The sequence below is a fragment of the Felis catus genome, chromosome B3 (genome assembly GCF_018350175.1).
Source record: "Felis catus isolate Fca126 chromosome B3, F.catus_Fca126_mat1.0, whole genome shotgun sequence".
Lineage (NCBI taxonomy): Eukaryota > Metazoa > Chordata > Mammalia > Carnivora > Felidae > Felis > Felis catus.
This window is the reverse complement of record NC_058373.1, coordinates 37576546-37593639: the sequence shown is the minus strand read 5'-3', so window position 1 is coordinate 37593639 and position 17094 is coordinate 37576546. Positions and strand designations below refer to the sequence as shown.

At 41.1% G+C, this 17094-nt stretch overlaps 1 protein-coding gene across 7 annotated transcripts in view; it reads left to right on the top strand.

Moving 5' to 3' along the window:
• MAP2K5 (mitogen-activated protein kinase kinase 5) overlaps positions 1–17094 on the top strand; it is a 277702-nt gene that overhangs the window by 204934 nt on the left and 55674 nt on the right. For 6 of the 7 annotated variants that reach the window (XM_019832175.3, XM_019832177.3, XM_019832174.3 and 3 more), the window contains 2 exons: positions 8115–8141; positions 8454–8486. The exons of the other annotated variant lie outside the window; for it this stretch is intronic. In XM_019832175.3, the coding sequence (XP_019687734.1) occupies positions 8115–8141; positions 8454–8486 (60 nt within the window). The remainder of the gene's footprint in view (positions 1–8114; positions 8142–8453; positions 8487–17094) is intronic. 7 annotated transcript variants of the gene reach the window in all.

The window sequence follows — 17094 nt, the reverse complement described above, 5'->3', positions numbered from 1 at the left end:
TACAGCTCCAGACCATGGGTATATCTCCTAGGGAGACATATTTGAACTCGTAATAAGAAAGAACTTTCTGACAATTTAAGCCACCCAGGATGGAATCATTGGAATCCCATTCCTGGAAGTCTTCTTCCAGAGTCAGAAGCAAGGAGTCAGACCAGGTGACCTCTAACATCGTTCTGGATTCTTTCGCTTGTGGAGGATTGAAGTTAATAGAGATGCAGACTAAATGATAGCTCCAGAAAAACCCTTTGAGACATTTTGACACTTTAAAAATCTTTTGTTACAGCACATTTATTTGACCATAAACAATGGAATGGTCAATAGGCCTTTCTCAAAAAGGCCACATCCCCTCCCACTCCCTGCCCCCCACATACATAACTGATACTCTAAACTAGATTCCAGAATAAGACCACCCTTTTGGGGGGAAGAAAGAAAAGTTTGGTACAGCCAGTGTATTTTCTTTGAAAGGAAAAATCTTCTCTGTGAGGAATGTGCTCAATGGACATCTTGGCAAGGCTAAGGGAGAAGATTCATTTTATAACTCACGTGTTTCATTTTAAAATGTGTTTGTGAGCCCCTTTTTTTCTTACAAAATTCAGGCCTGAATATTAAAATTTACATGTGCCCAGAGGATGATTTACTAGGGTTCCTATACCCCTATGTGAAGTAGGACATGAGCTATGTCAGTTTTAAATACACAAGGGATAAAAGAGTGTAGACTGGCAGTCAGGTCCTTTCTTTCCTGCTCACTGACTGGCAGACCCAGCAAATGAATAATGTTACACTCTACCTTGACGCTCCAGCTGCTGTGTTTTGTGTGAAAATGCATCGTCCTTGATACTCGGGAAGCAGTGAGAGCCAAGTGATCTAATTTATGGCCGTGATGATTTTCTGTCTGGTCCCATCTGAGCTGAGCCCTCCTCTAGGCATCTTACAGCCTTTCTGTCCCACCCAGCTATTTGTGAAATTCAGGGGTATCTAGTCTGAGCTTTTCAAAACTGGTCCCTCCTAAAGGCAGCGGAGAGAAAGTGCCAGGGAGTGGATTTTAGAAGCTGGGAATCCTGCTGACTTTCTCGTGTCCCACCGAGTAGCTCCTTGTTAAATCATCTGACAACTTATTTTTGTTTTAAGTCATTAATTGTCGTTTAAATAAGACCCATGACATATTTTTTGTTTTTGTTTTGTTCTATGTAAGATATGCTAATAGATTTCCAGGCGTGATAAGAACTTGAACAAGGACAGAGGCTGATAAACAAGAGAGATATGGCACAAGTGAATGATACTTGTTAATTTTGTATTATTAGTAATAATATATATTACTCATTTATTTTGTCTCGTGCATTCATTCAATATCTAAAAATATCAGTTTGTCAGAATTCCCATTTATGGTTCACTAGAGTACATTTTATTCTTTTTTAATACTTTTTAAAGTTTATTTATTTATTTTGAGAAAGAATGAGAGAGACAACCAGAAGAGGAAGGGCAGAGAAAGAGAGAGGGTGGGACAGAGGATCCAAGGCAGGCTCTGTGCTGACAACAGAGCGCCCCATGTGGGGCTTGAACTCATGAACCATGAGATCATGACCTGAGCCAAAGTTGGATGCTTAACTGACTGAGCCACCCAGATGCCCCTGTTCTCTCTCTCTCTCTTTTTTTTTTTAAAAACAAAACAAAACAAAACAAAACAAAAAACAAAACCCAGTCCTTTGTTTAGGAAATCTTACCTTTTTTTTATGAAACATTTGTTTAATGTTTATTTTTGAGAGAGACAGAGACAGAACATGAGTGGAGGAAGGGCAGAGAGAGAGAGGGAGACACAGAATCTGAAGCAGGCTCTAGGCTCTGAGCTGTCAGCACAGAGCCGGATATGGGGCTCAAACTCACGAACTGTGAGATCATGATCTGAGCCGAAGTCAGACACTTAACCGACTGAACCACCCAGGTACCCCTAGGAAGTCTTATTTTAAGTTAGTGGTACTAAGCAATATGTGTTTAGCTTGTGGTCATGTGGAAATGATTTTTCTGTTCTCTTGTTGAAGCCTTTTTGAGATTTGGGCACTTTGTTTTTGCAAAGTTGTAGCAGATTGGAGGTGGTGTGTACCTAAGTTTTAGCACCCCACACGGTGCCAGATAAAATAAGATTGACTGCCAGTACCAGCTCTCCCGTGGGTAGGAAAAAATACGGCACCTGAATGGGAAGCTCTGCCTGGGAGGACTCTTTGGATTATCCTCTGGCTCATCCCCTCACTTTGTAATCAAGAGCCCTGAACCCAGTGAAGGGAGGGAGCTTCTGAGACCATGGGGGTCTGACTGGAATTCCAGGGGGCTTTTTGACTCCAGTGCATATGCATTTTCTCCACACCAAGCAGCTGCCTGAGTCAGCACTATGGTCTAGCCTGGGCTGTATCTTGGGCACTATGCCCCTCAAAGCCTCAGTTTCCCTAACAGCAAAATGAGTAGACTGAAGTAGATCATCTCTGCAGCTACTTTCATTAAAGAAAAAAAGTTTTAGGTCATTATTCTTCATTTGCAATATAAAAGTCCCAGTTTACCGTAATCCTGGTTTATGTTAGGCAAGGTTAAGCTTAATGCATCTGATTTGAAAAGAGAGTCTGCAAAATAGCTATCATTCCTAAAATGTGTGTGAAATAAGAATAGAGTTGAACAGGGGCGCCTGGGTGGCTCAGTAGGTTAAGCGTCTGATGTCAGCTCAGGTCACGATGTCACCGTTCGTGGGTTTGAGCCCCAGGTCAGGCTCTGTGCTGACAGCTCAGAGCCTGGAGCCTGCTTCCAATTCTGTGTCTCCCTCTCTGTCTGCCCCCCCCCCCCCCCCCCGTTCATGCTCTGTCTCTCTCTGTCTCAAAAATAAATAAACATTAAAAAAAATTAAAAAAAAAAAAGAATGGAGTTGAACATTGCAGGCTCAAGTGTAGTGCCAGGAACACCACACATACACACACACACACACACACACACACACACACACACACTCCTGGTATTCTTTTAAAATGGTCACCATATCACTTAATTTCATATTTCCTTCTTCTACTTAAGAGAAAATAACACAAGCTAGGAAAGCAGTAAATATGTAAAGAGAAAATTTGTCAACTGATATTGGAAGATCTGACCTCGGTCACACATAAATCTCTGCGACAAGGGCTGCAGGGCAAGCCATCATTCCAGAGAGTAAAAGAGAAAATGAAAGCTATTGCTGGTGTCTTCTCGAAGTTACATAGGTGGATCATTTTAGTTTCCTGACTGTGCTTCTGCACATAATGTAGAAGGGCTGGTGGCCAAGCCTGCTTTCCCGCTGTGTGTACACAGCACCTCTGCAGAGGTGGGCGTGTAATGCGGGGTCCCCAGAGTTGCTGTTTATCACCAGAGCCGTTGACTAGATAGTTGAGGCCCCACAAGTAAACTTTTGCATCAGGAGCTTCCTTTCCGGGATCATTTTCCAAAGCCATTAGTCATGCTATGGGAGCTCTTCTAATTGCCAGCTATACAGTCCTTGCAAGGAAATATGTGATAAATGTTACTGCAGTAACACCCCACAACTGATACTTAGGCCCGCCCGTTATGAAGTCTTTCCTCCCCATTTAAACACACAAGGATCTGTCTTACATCGACTGAGGTGTCCCCTGTTAGTGTGCCTTAAAGCCTTATAGCTAAGGGCTGGCAAAAGGGGGGAAAAAGGCTATGCCCAGAAGAGAAAAGAGGTTCAACTAATTAGTCTATCAAAATGCTACTAGTTCTGGAGACTGATTAGCAAAGTGTAACGGCTGGAGCAATTATTGTTCTGTTCATTGTCCCAAAGTACTAGTTAGATGTAGACTACTCGACACCAGCAAAATGTGCAAACGGGAATCTGGACTTGGACGAGTTAGTTATAAACAGCATTTCCTGTGTTGTGAGGTACAGGCAGTTCATCAGCCCTAACAATATTATTGTGTTCCTCTGAACTCTGCTCTCACAGCTCAGCATTTGGAAGGCAGACCTAGAATAAAGAGAGGCATTCACAAAGCTAACATTTTATATCAAGCACCCTTAGTACCACTTTTAATGTGCTATAAAACTAGGGGCTTCACTTTTTCATGAACTGTGTGTAAAAGCAGAGGCAGTGACTGGAGGTTGACTTCGTTTCAGTCTGTTTTATGGTTGCTGTGCCCGTACGGTAATGTGATCTTGAAAAAGGTAAACAACAAAGAGTTTAGCAGTGAAAAATAAGCCTAATATAAATACAGTTGGGTACATGGCAATTCAGAATTTGAAAAATATGACCGTGGCATTAAATTTTCTGGTGGAATTAAACAGAGGAACAGAATATAACCTTTAAGGCAATATATCTGAGACCAAGAAAGGAAAGAATATATCTAACTCTGTGGTCTGTGTGGCATTCATATAAAGAAAAGCACAGTAGCTTTATTTAATTGAGAAAATGAATCAATTACAATGATGTTGTGTCCTCAAGTTCTCGTGAAATAGAAGATATAAGTCACCGCATTGTGTAACAGTGTTAAAAAGTAATTGAGTATCTTGAGCATTTTGAATCAATTTCAGGTACTGGCACTGCTACCTTAATACAAAATTTATGAAGATGATTTCATATAATATGTAGCTATCAAAGCTGTGTAATAAAACCTGGTAACAACATCTCTCTTTAAAAACCTGGGCAACATGGTACAGTTAGAAGATCATAAAAAAGACTCTGATACTGCTGTTTCCCTCTTCCTCGTTGTAAGGAGAAAGCATTAAAATAGTAAAATTTTGTCTTCAACCATGGTTTCTTTAACCCACAGAATAGGGCAAGGTGGAGACCTCTTAAGAGTTTAGTTCATGAGGAAAAATGTTCTCCCCTGAACTCATTTCACACAACTTATGTATTGCTGGGAACAGTGTCGCACAGTTTATTCCTGAATTTATTTTGAAACATCTCACTTAGAATGTTTGCCACATGTTTTCCTCAGAGAATGTTGTAATCCCCCCTGACTGTTGGAAATTTGTGGAAAACACTCTCTTTGCCAAAAATGGATTTCTAATTTGTTCATTACAAGGAGTCCTCCTGTTGAAGTAGATATATCTTACTAAGAATGGAGGGTGGGGGGAGAAGATCCATGTGTACTTGAAAAATAAGTAAATAAAAGCCAATCTCCTGTTGGGAAGTTACCTGGGCCTTTCATGAGTTTTGAAAAGGGGTATGGCGGGGCGCCTGGGTGGCGCAGTCGGTTAAGCGTCTGACTTCAGCCAGGTCACGATCTCGCGGTCCGTGAGTTCGAGCCCCGCGTCAGGCTCTGGGCTGATGGCTCAGAGCCTGGAGCCTGTTTCCGATTCTGTGTCTCCCTCTCTCTCTGCCCCTCCCCCGTTCATGCTCTGTCTCTCTCTGTCCCAAAAATAAATAAACGTTGAAAAAAAAATTAAAAAAAAAAAAAAGGGGGTATGGCTTCTGACTAAAATCCTTAGCCTCTCCAGGGTGGTAGTTAACCCTCTCTCTTCCTTTTTTTTTTTTTTTTTTTTAATTTTTTAACATTTATCCATTTTTGATAGAGAAAGAGTGAATGTGGGAGAGGGGCAGAGAGAGAGGGAGACACAGAATCCGAAGCGGGCTCCAGGCTCTGAGCTGTCAACGCAGAGCCCGACATGGGGCTTGAACTCACAAACTGTGAGATCATGACCTGAGCCGAAGTCGGACGCTCAACCAACTGAGCCACCCAGGCACCCCGTTTTTAAAAAAAATTTTATGTTTATTTATTTTTGAGAGAGCCAGAGAGAGAGAGAGAGAGAGACAGAGAGAGAGAGCGGGAGAGGAGCAGAGAGAGAGCACAACACAGAATCTGAAGCAGGCTCCAGGCTCTGAGCTGTCAGTGCAGAGCCCAATGTGAGGCTCGAACTCATGAACCATGAGATCATTATCTGAGCAGAAGTCAGAGTCTTAACCGACTGAGCCACCCAGATGTCTCTCTCTCCCTTTTTAAAGTAAATCTTTCCCATCAGAGCATTATGCAGAAATACTCAGTGACTAGAGGAAGGAGCAGTAATTCGGCATAACATTAAGTGGGAACTACCTGAGGAGACTACGAGCCAGTCAGCCTGGGACAGAGGTTTCAGGGACTGGTGACTGAGTAGAGCAGGGATGAGTGGGTGCCATGTTTAGTTGGGATAATACACAGGAAAGTGCTTTTTAAAACACTCAAGCACTGGTGAAGGAAGGGTCTGCTGAGAAGCCTCGTGGATGCAAAAGAAATGCAAAAACATAGTTTCTGCCCTTGAGAAGCATGCATTCTAGTTGAAAGGAACCCACCTGCCCAAATTGATTATTTACCCACTTTACCATGCCAAGAATATTTCTACAAATATATCTACAAGTATATCTACACAAATCCAGTTGTTTTGAAATCGTGCTGTGACCATAGGTAGATATGGGGGAAGAAAGGAGCCCGGGAGAAGCCACAGTACCACAGCCTGTCCCCGTGGCCTTCACCCTGTCCCTGCCCCTGCCCTGTCCACTGGGAGGCCCAGTTTTCCCAGAGGATAGAAATGACCCAGAGGAGGCCCAGAGGATAGAAATGACCATCCTTGCCAACCTCAGGGTACTTATGCAGATCAAATATACATGGAAGAACTTCTTAAAACACCATTAACAGTTTTTTTTTTTACTTAAAAAATATACCTGGCTCTTAAACAACCATGGGTTTGAGCTGCATGAGTCCACTTATATGCGGGTATTTTTTTTTTTATAAATACAGTGCAGAACTGTAAATGTATTTTCTCTTCCTTATGATTTATTTTTTAAACTAGGCTCCACGCCCAGCATGGAGCCAAGTGCAGGACTTGAACTCACAAACCTGAGACCAAGATTGGAGCTGAAGCTGAGTCGGACACCCAGCTGACTGAGCCACCCAGGCACCCCTTCCTTACGATTTTCTTAATAATTTTCTTAACTCTCTTTTCTCTAGGTTACGTTCTTATAAGAATATAGCATATAATACATCTACCATGCAAAATATGTGTTAATCAACTCTTTATTATTACTTGTTATTGGTAACACTTTTGGTCAAAAGTAGGCTGATTGTATCTGGGGAGTCAAAAGTTATATATGGATTTTCAACTGCACAGGGGTCAGCATCCCTAACCCCTGTGTTGTTCAGTGATCAAATGTCCTTTTACAATTATCCCTGTATCTTACTAGCTGGCTGGAGCTCAGTTATCTCAGCAAACAACTGACCCATCAATATCATACTTGGTTCCTGAAATTTTCCTTCTTAGGAAACTTAGTGCCCGGGATTTTATTTGCATTGAGTTAGTAATAACTGCAGTCATTTGTGTGGGGGTGGGGGATTGAAGTGTTTAGTATTTCGGTTAGTAACTGGATGTGTTATTAATTTGGTGTCACATTTTAGTCATTTTCTAAGAGACGCGGCTTATCGGTGTTAGATGTGTGAACAGCCTGCCTTCAGAATGTTGGTTAGGAGCAGACATTTACTTTCCTCTGCTTTTTGTTCCCTGGAAAACAGTGTAAAACTTGCATGAATTTGATTTTCCCAGAGAGCACTGCTTCCCAGGAAACAGGCTGAAGGAACTTTGGAAAAGGTGGTGTCTTCACCCCACTCCTGAGTTAAAGACAAATACTTCAACCACATAATTAAAGTTTTCTTCAAAAAATAGGGGATTGTGAACAGACATTGGCAGGAATCCAAAATTCTAATTTCTGACTATGATTTAATTTCAATTTTAAATAAATCGGTTTTTAATTTAAAAAGAGTGAGCTTCATAACATTAGCAATGATTGCAACATTAAGCCCAGTGTTCACAATCTAGCAATATAAAACATTATTTATATCTGAATCGTAAACAGCCTTTTGAAATGGATTATGGTTTTTCTCCCTATTCTAATACAACCTGGAGGGTACTAAAAAGTGTTGTGTGAAATTAACATTCTGCTGACTTTCGCCTATAAATGAGAAGCGAGCTATTAACATTTGTGTATTTTCATTATGTAAATTGTGTTAACACATGCCCACAAATTGCCACCAGCAATGCAATAATTTTCTCTCAGTGATCATAATGTGTCCAAGTGAGTCATTTTGATTATGACATGCTAATTACATATTGCCTTTTTTCAGATTCAGAAAAACCAGGGATCTTTAATGGTAAGCTTTATGAGTTCAGAAAAAAATTCACTTTTCTTTTTCCTGATGGCTGCTTCCTTTGCATGCTTGAATGCCTTGTTTTAAACTTAGCAAATTGCATTTTGAAGAAAATGCAAACCTTTAACTGCCTGTATTAGATTAGGTACCATTAGAAATAATAGAACATCCTGAGCATCAATGTTTTTATAAGAGTTTGCTGTTGTTGATTAATCTTGCTATATTTTATTGCATTAATGATTTTTTTCTTTCCACTCCACTGTAAAGACATTGCACAGAGGCTAATACTTTTTCCTCTCTTCTTTCCCGTTGCAGCCTCTCCAGCTTCTGCAGTGCATTGTTGATGAGGTGAGGCATCGTCTTATGTGCTTTCACTCCTAAAGTCATTCCTAATGGTGTGGAAAGCTTATATTTTGTTTCCTAATGAAGCACAGTGCCCAACATCCTCGGAGCAAGTTGTGTTGTATGGCTCTGAGCTGTGTTACGTGGACCGGCCTTGTCCGGAGTCCCACTCTCCTGATTCTGGCCCAGAATCCCTGCCCAAACAGATTGTCCCACGGGCTGGTCCTCAGGGGTATCAGAAGCCCTAAAGACAAAACAGGATGATATCAATTCATCCTCTTCTCCCTGGCCAGATGGGGATAGAGCCGGAAATTAAAGTGGTATCATTTTTTTTTTTTTTTCCATAGCAGATATTTAAAGTCATTCCAGTAGGCAAGGGTCAGAGTCGAACAGCAAACATAAGCTGGATAAAATTTGTCTCCCTTGCTTTATTTACCCAAAGCATAGTGGGGTGATAAAAATGTTCCAAAGCTCTGGGTCAACAGTTCAGCCTTAATTTCCTAAATAGGCATTTTCCCCAGAATACATTCCTAACTTCTTCTGCTTTTAACTAGAACCCGCACATTTTAAGTCCTTCTACCTCTGATAATCCTTATCCATCGAGTTCCATTGTCCCTTTGCCTTCATGGAGTTAATCTACCGGCATTTCTTTCTCAGTCTACTTTTTCTACTTCTTCTTCTGAATTTAAAGTCTGTTTTTCTGTAAATTAGCAGAACACAAGGCTTGTAGTACACAATGCTCCCAATTAAGAAAACACTAATGTTTTTTAAAAACTGACTTTCTGGGCTTGGGCTTGCCTACAGGCAATGTTTATTTTTTAAACTTTAATTTTACAATATTTAAAACACTTGTAATGAAGGCGATAAATGATTCAGATAGGAAAGTTTGAAAGAAAAAAAACAAATCGTAATTCATAATTATTCCTCTCAATTAAACATCTGTATAACCAGTTATGAGATTTAGGGGAAAAAATAAAGATCCTCCTAGGAAAAAAACAAACGCGCACACATATCACAATAATAGTAAGAATGGGGCTCTAACATCCTTAATGGTTGCATCCGTCAGTCCATATATCCCCTGCAAGCCATAAACCATGTTAGTGCAAAAATGAAGGCATCGTCCTGAAACAAATGGAGGTCCCATTATCTCAAATATCAGACAGGCCCCCTGGATCTAATAGCTCATCAATATCTTCTGTCATCTTAGATTCCAAAAGCGTCCTATCCCCATCAGAATCCTCCCAATTAAGCTGGTTTTCCTGAGGTTCCCCCTCCAGGGTTGCTCAGGGACATTCCCAGGGAAACTTGGCTACCCAGTCAGATGCACAGACTGTTGGGCTGTCTGGACTCCACTGATCTTGCCTGGCCGGGCTTCTGAGCATTAGAACATTCAGGTACAGATACCCCTCACCAGCAATACATGCATTGCTGGTGAGCTAATTTGAAGTTTTTCTGAATCAAACAGATACTTTCATTCCTTGTTTAAAGTAGTAATGATCGCTGTTAAATGTAAAATATTTCCGGGGCGCCTGGGTGGCTCAGTCGGTTAAGCGGCCGACTTCGGCTCAGGTCATGATCTCACGGTCCGTGAGTTCGAGCCCCGCGTCAGGCTGTGTGCTGATAGCTCAGAGCCTGGAGCCTGTTTCAGATTCTGCGTCTCCCTCTCTCTGACCCTCCCCCGTTCATGCTCTGTCTCTCTCTGTCTCAAAAATAAATAAACGTTAAAAAAATTTAAAAAAATGTAAAATATTTCCACTTGCTTGATTTGGGCAAATCCTGAGACTTTTGAAATTATCCTAAAGAGATGTTCTAAGGCAGGATGGTATGTGGGAAGGATAGTAGCATGTGACTTAAATGGTATGTTTTTCTTTATAGCATTTCTTCCTCAGTTGAGAGAAAAATATAATGTAGACACCTGTTCCCGTTTATGCAAAAGACATATTAAAAATATCTTCTTCAAGGAAACTTGCTAAATTTACATTGAATTTACTAGAACAAACATAAATTGATCTTGGAACTGAGCTGATGTTCCATGATGAGTATTAGGAAAGAATTGGCCAACTGACCTGCCGTATGCAAAGTGCATCCTAGCTTCTAAGAAAGAAAGGATGGTGGGACTGGGGGGGAGGTGTTAATTACTGTGCTTGTCCCATGTTTGTCACATTTCCCATTGCAGTGATACAGTGTTTCTCAAAGGGTAGTCTCAGGACTAACTGCATCAGAATTACCTGAGGCTTTGGTTAAAAATGCAGATTCTTGGACTCAGGTCACTGGATTAGACTTTCTAGGGGTGGAGCCCAGGAATCTACATTTGACCAGCTTCCCAGGTCACTCTGCACATTAAGGTTTGAGAACCTCTTCCATAACGTCTTTCAGGACTAAATCTGCCCTTTTAGATCCCAGAGGGCTATTAACTATCTATCTTCATTTGTACCTGACTTTTAGGCCTTCTATTCCTGCGTGAAAATAACCAGCTAGGATCTGAGCCGTTTTACTCCTTGTGTGTGGGATATGCCCCGTTGTGAGGTGTGTGTCCAATGACAGTGTGTACTGTTGCTGTTAGAGAAAAGTCGGGTCAGAGTTAGGGGCACCACCCCTAAGGGAGCCTAGTTAGGACAAGATGGATGGATGTATTCAGAGTTGTATACAAAAGAGCTAAGTAAAGCCCAGTGTACCATACTTCATTATTGTGTGGATATAGCTTGCCCTCCCGGCATAACCTGGTAAACAGTGAAGAAGTAATAAGACAAGACCAGGTGGGCAGAAGCCAGCCCTAGAACGGCCAGCAATGAATGTCAGAGCCAGTCCGGGAGTCAGGAAGTAGAATCGTGGAACAAAGCCACAGCTAGCTACCAGATGTCCAAATGGAAGACACCAAAAGTTAAACAGGAGTAAGAATCCTGAATGTGAAATCTGGACTGCGGATCAGGACCTGGAAGGATAGATAGTCAAGGCAACGAGAGAATCCAGCTCCAGTCAGAAATCAGGGCAATCCAGTTTAATTTTGGTGGGTAGAGTTTACGTGGCTTGGAACTGGCTAACTCAGGATATGCCTGATATCCTAATGATAGTGTCGATGCCTCAGACTTGCTTCTCTCAAAAGAACTTCTTCCTTTAAAATTCTTATGTAATTGGGCCCTCTCCAGTTCCTGAATACCTGTGGTGTGAAGTGCTTGATTAATTGTTAAGTGATAAGTGTCTCTGCGTATGCCACGGTGCCTTAGCCATCCGATATCTTTGGGGAATAAGATGGCCCCTATTGTCCAGATAACTGAGATTTACCACTTGAAGCTCTGACATCAATGAGAAATTTTCATTTTTAGAAAGAAGTGTTTCTAAAATGTATTTGCTCTTGGCAGCCTGTTGACAGTGTGTAATGAATATCATTTAACCTTTTCTTGATGACTCAGGTCCTTGTTTTGAACATGATACTGAGCTAAACTTTGATGTATTGATGCCCTCTGGGGTTATAAAATTGTGTGGGGCTTACCTTATTCTTCCACTGAATTTTACCAACCCTTTTGCCTGTGTTTGGCCTTGGCACTCAATAATATGTCTGGGCCTCTTGAGGTGTGTAGAGCCGTTTATTCCCAGGCTAAATAGCCCTACATGGCTGTGCTGCTCTGCTTGGTACTCTCCTGTGCTCTGTCTCGTGATCATCCCTGCTTTCTTTGGTCACTCTTCATTCTCGACAGTGACCACCTGCTGCCCCCGTGATCTAACCATCTGTCTTCAGTCTTTGCATTCCTGATAGTGACCCTAGTAAAACTAGCAGGTGCCAATGAAGTCAGAAACCCAAGTGGTATGTGTAAGGTCAGAGCTCATCTGAGAAGGAAGATAGAGGCTTGTGCCTCTCTTTAATGAAGTAAAATGGGTGGGCTCGCGTGCATTCATTCAGCAAATAGTTATCAAAAGTTCCTGCTGTTTGATAGCCCAAGTTGAGCAGACCATGGTGGGGACAGCCTCCAAGCCTAGAGAGCACAGGGCTTCCAGGCCAGCTGTAGACTAGCTGTGTAAGTCACGGTAGAAAGGCAGAAGCACAGTCCCGCGTCCAGAGCCAATACGAGGTGCTGGGACTCAGGAAGCTACTTATCCATCCAACACTCTCCCTGGTGCCTAGGGTTCTAGCTTGGCTGGCAACAAAGGACTGGCCACAATGGTGATGCGGCAGGTATGAATACAGCAATGATTTCTGGGTCACCAAATCCCAGGCTGGCTGGAGCCCACTAGTGGAGGCCATCAGTGGATTCAGGTGCTGGGAACTGCAAAGATGGAGGCAAGGACGTCACCCTTGAGCCTGCAGCCTGCCCCTAAGTAATTCACAGACATGAAAAAGATATGGACACAGAAATGAATAGTATGGCTCAGTGTAGGGTGCGTCTGTAGAACCCAGAGACAGGAGAGTTTGTCCTGGGGGTGATAAGGAGAGGCCCTCCCCAGGGTAGGTGGCATTTAAGCTAGGTCTTAAAAAGAATGAGTAGGAGCTTCCCAGGTCAAGAAAAGAGAAAAGTAAATGTTAGGCAGAAATCCTTTTCGTGAATCATTTTTAAGTTCACATATGTGTTTCAGAATGTTCAGGCTGTCTAAAATATGACAACCAGAAAAATGGATTATTACTTTCAGTATATATATGTTTCAAACATATTACAACTAAAAATAAATTTCTACCTAACATCTGTAGGTACTCAGGAAGACAATTAGCAAATCCCTAATTTAGACTTCTGTTTATTTACTTTACTAGTAAAAAGTGAATTCTTTTAAGTCATCTTTATACCCAGTCAGAAATATCTTCTACCTTAAAATATTGATTTTTTTAGAACTGCAAGGCCAACAGACACACGAAAAGATGCTCAACATCACTAATCGTCAGGGAAATACAAACCAAAACCACAATGAGTTTTCACCTCACACCTGTCAGAATGGCTGGAATCAAAAAGACTAGAAATAACAAGTGTTGGCGAGGATGTGGAGAAAAAGGAGCCCTCGTGCACTGTTGGTGGGAATGTAACTTGGTGCAGCCACTGTCGAAAACAGTATGGAGGTTCCTCAGAAATTTAAAAAGAGAAATACAATACGATCCACTAGTTCCACTACTGGGTATTTTTCCAAAGAAAACAGAAACACTAATTTGAAAAGATATGTGCGCCTCTATGTTCATTGCAGCATTATTTATTATAGCAAAGATATGGAAGAACCCAAGTGCCCACTGATAGATAAATAGGTAAAGAAGATGTGTGTACACACACACACACACACACACACACACACACACACACAATGGAATATTACTCAGCCATAAAAAAGAATGAGATCTTGCCATTTGTGACATCATGGATGGACCTAGAGGGTGTCATGCTAAGTGAAATAAGTCAGGCAAAGAAAGACAAATACTATATGGTTTCACTTATATATGGAATCTAAAAAAAACAAAAACAAAGAAAAGCAGAGACAGACTCATCAATACAGAGAACAAACTGGTTGCCAGAGGTTGAGGGGGGAGCAGGCAAAATGGGTGAAGAGCAGTGGGAGGTACAGGCCTCCAGATATGGAATGAATAAGTGTCAGAAATGGAAGCTATGGCATAGGGAATATATTCCCTATGAATATATATCTCTGTGATGGTGATTGCATTGTATGGTGACAGATGCTAGCCACGCTTATGGTGAACACAGCATAACAGAGAGAGTTGTCAGATCACCGTGTTGTACACCTGAAACTAACATAACATTGTGTGTGTCAACTATATTCAAGTAAAAAAAAATTAAGAACTACAAGATTTGTGAAATTCCACAATTTGTATTCTGAAATAGAAGCACAGACTTTCAGTGTTCATTACTGGGCTATAATTGGACCAGGTATGAAGACAAACAGTAGGCTTGATTGTTGAAGGTGCTAGCTGAATAATTCTGAGATAAACCAATTGTTCTTCCCTAATGTGAATAGAAAGGAAAAAGGATTTGGTCTTAGGAATGACATGGCATAGCACTCTACGTAGAACATCTGGATGGGTCTGCAGTGTTTGGAGGGAAATTTTTAGCTATCAATGCCTGTACTAGAAAGGAAGAAAGATCTCAAATCAATAACTTAACCTTGTACTGTAAGAAACTAGAAAAAGAAGAGCAAACTACACACAAAGCAAGCAAGAGGAAGGAAATAAAATTAGAGTGAAAATAAACAAAATAGATAATAAAAAATAGAGAAAATCAATGAAACCAGAAGTTGCTTCTTTGCAAAGATAAATTGACAAACTTTTAGCTAGACTGACCGAAGAGAGAGACAGAGAGAGAGAGAGAAAGAAAGACTCAAATGTCTAAATCGAGAATGTAAGGAGGCTCCTTACTACCAACCTTACAGAATTAAAAAGGTCTGTAAGAAAATGAAAAGGGGGCACCTGGGTGGCTCAGTCAGTTGAATGTCTGACTCTTAATTTCAGCTCAGGTCATAATCCCAGGGCCATGAGATCAAGCCCTGCATTGGACTCTACGCTGAGTGTAGAGCCTGCTTAAGATTCTCTGTCTCTCTGCCCCTTCTCCCCATTTGTTTGTGTTCTCCCCCCCTTCCCTTCCTCTCTCTTCTCTCTCTCTCTTTCTCTCTTTCTCTATCTCATATAAAAAAATAAAATGACATGAACAATCATATGCCAGCAAATTGGATAACCTAAATGAAATGGACAAATTCCTAGAAAAACACAAACTGCCAATACTGACTCAAGAAATACAGAATCTGAATAGAATTATAACAGTAAATAAGATTTTTTTAAAACTCCCCACAAAGGAAGGCCCAGGACCATATGGTTTCATGAGTTTGTCATGAATTGTAACAAATGTTTAAAGAAGACTTAACACCAGTCCTTCTCAAACTCTCCAAAAAATAGAAGAGAACACTCCCTATATTCTTCTATGATACCAGTAGTATCCTGATATCAAAGCCAAACAGACTTCACAAGAAAACTTATCAATATAAATGCAAAAATGCGCAAGAAAATACCAGTAAACTGAATCCAGCAGCATATAAAAGAAATGATACATCATGACCAAGTGGGATTTATCCTCAAAATACAAGGTTGGCCCAATGAAAATCAGTCAATATAATATACTAGATTAGTAGAATAAAGAACGAAAATCCCATGATCATCTCAGCAGATACAGAAAAAGCATTTAACAAAAATCCACCACCCTTTCTTGATAAAACACACGCACGCGCACACACACACACACACACACACACACACACAACGAAGTTGAAAGAGAAGGGGACTTCAACAGCCTGATAAAGAACATCTAATGCCCCACAGCTAACATCTTATTTCATGGTAAAAGGCTGAAAGCTTCCCACCCTAAGATCAGGAAAAGACCAGGATGTTCACTCTCACCACTTCTGTTCAACTTTGTTCTAGAGATTCTACCCAGGAAAATTAGTCAAGAAAAAGAAAAGGTGGGGCACCTGGGTGGCTCAGTCGGTTAAGCGTCCAACTTCAGCTCAGGTCATGATCTCGCGGTCCGTGAGTTCAAGCCCCGTGTCAGGCTCTGTGCTGACTGTTCAGAGCCTGGAGCCTGTTTCGGATTCTGTGTCTCCCTCTCTCTCTGACCCTCTCCCATTCATGCTCTGTCTCTCTCTGTCTCAAAAATAAATAAACGTTAAAAAAATGTTTTTAAAGAAAAAGAAAAGGCATCCAGGTTGAAGAGGAAGATGTAAAACTATATTTAATAGATGACATGATATTTTGTATGGAAAACACTAGAAAATACACACAAAAAGGCAGTTGATAAATGAGTTCAGCAGGGTTGTAGGATACAAGAACACACAAAAATCAATTGTATTTCTATACACATGTAATCCAAAATGAACTATCCAAAAATGAAATGAAAACAATTCAAGTTACTCTCTCAAAAATAGATAAACATTTAAAAAATAATAAATTTTAAAAAGGGGGCGCCTGGGTGGCTCAGTTGGTTGGACATCCAACTTGGGCTTGGGTCATGATCTCGTGGTTTGTGGGTTTGAGCCCCACGTCATGCTCTGTGCTGACAGCTCGGAGTCTGGAGCCTGCTTCAGATTCTGGGTCTCCCTCTCTCTCTGCCCCTTCTCTGCTCATGCTCTCAAAAATAGATAAACATTATCATCCGACGAATCAAAAATAATAAAAGACTTGGAAAACCACAAAACATTATTGAAAGAAATTTAAGACCTAAATACATGGGAAGACACCCATGTGCAGGGAATGGAAGACTTAATATTGTTAACATGGCAGTACTCCCCAAATTGATCTACAGATTCAGTGCAGTGTCTGTCACAATCCCAGTGGGCTCTTGCAGAAATGGATGAGCTGATCCCAAAATGCATAGGGAAATGCAAGGAACTCGGAATAGCCAAAACAATCTTGGAAAAAAAAAAAGAGAGAAAGTTGGAGGATTCATACTTCCTGATTTCATAACTCCAAAATTACTGTACTCAAGATGGTATGGTGTTGGCATAAGGGCAGGCATATGGAATAGAATGGAGAATCCAGAGATAAACCCACATATCCATGCTCAGTTGTTTTCCAGCGAAGACGCCAAGACCATTCAGTGGTGAAAGAATCTTTTTTTGACGAACGATGCTGGGACAGTTGGAT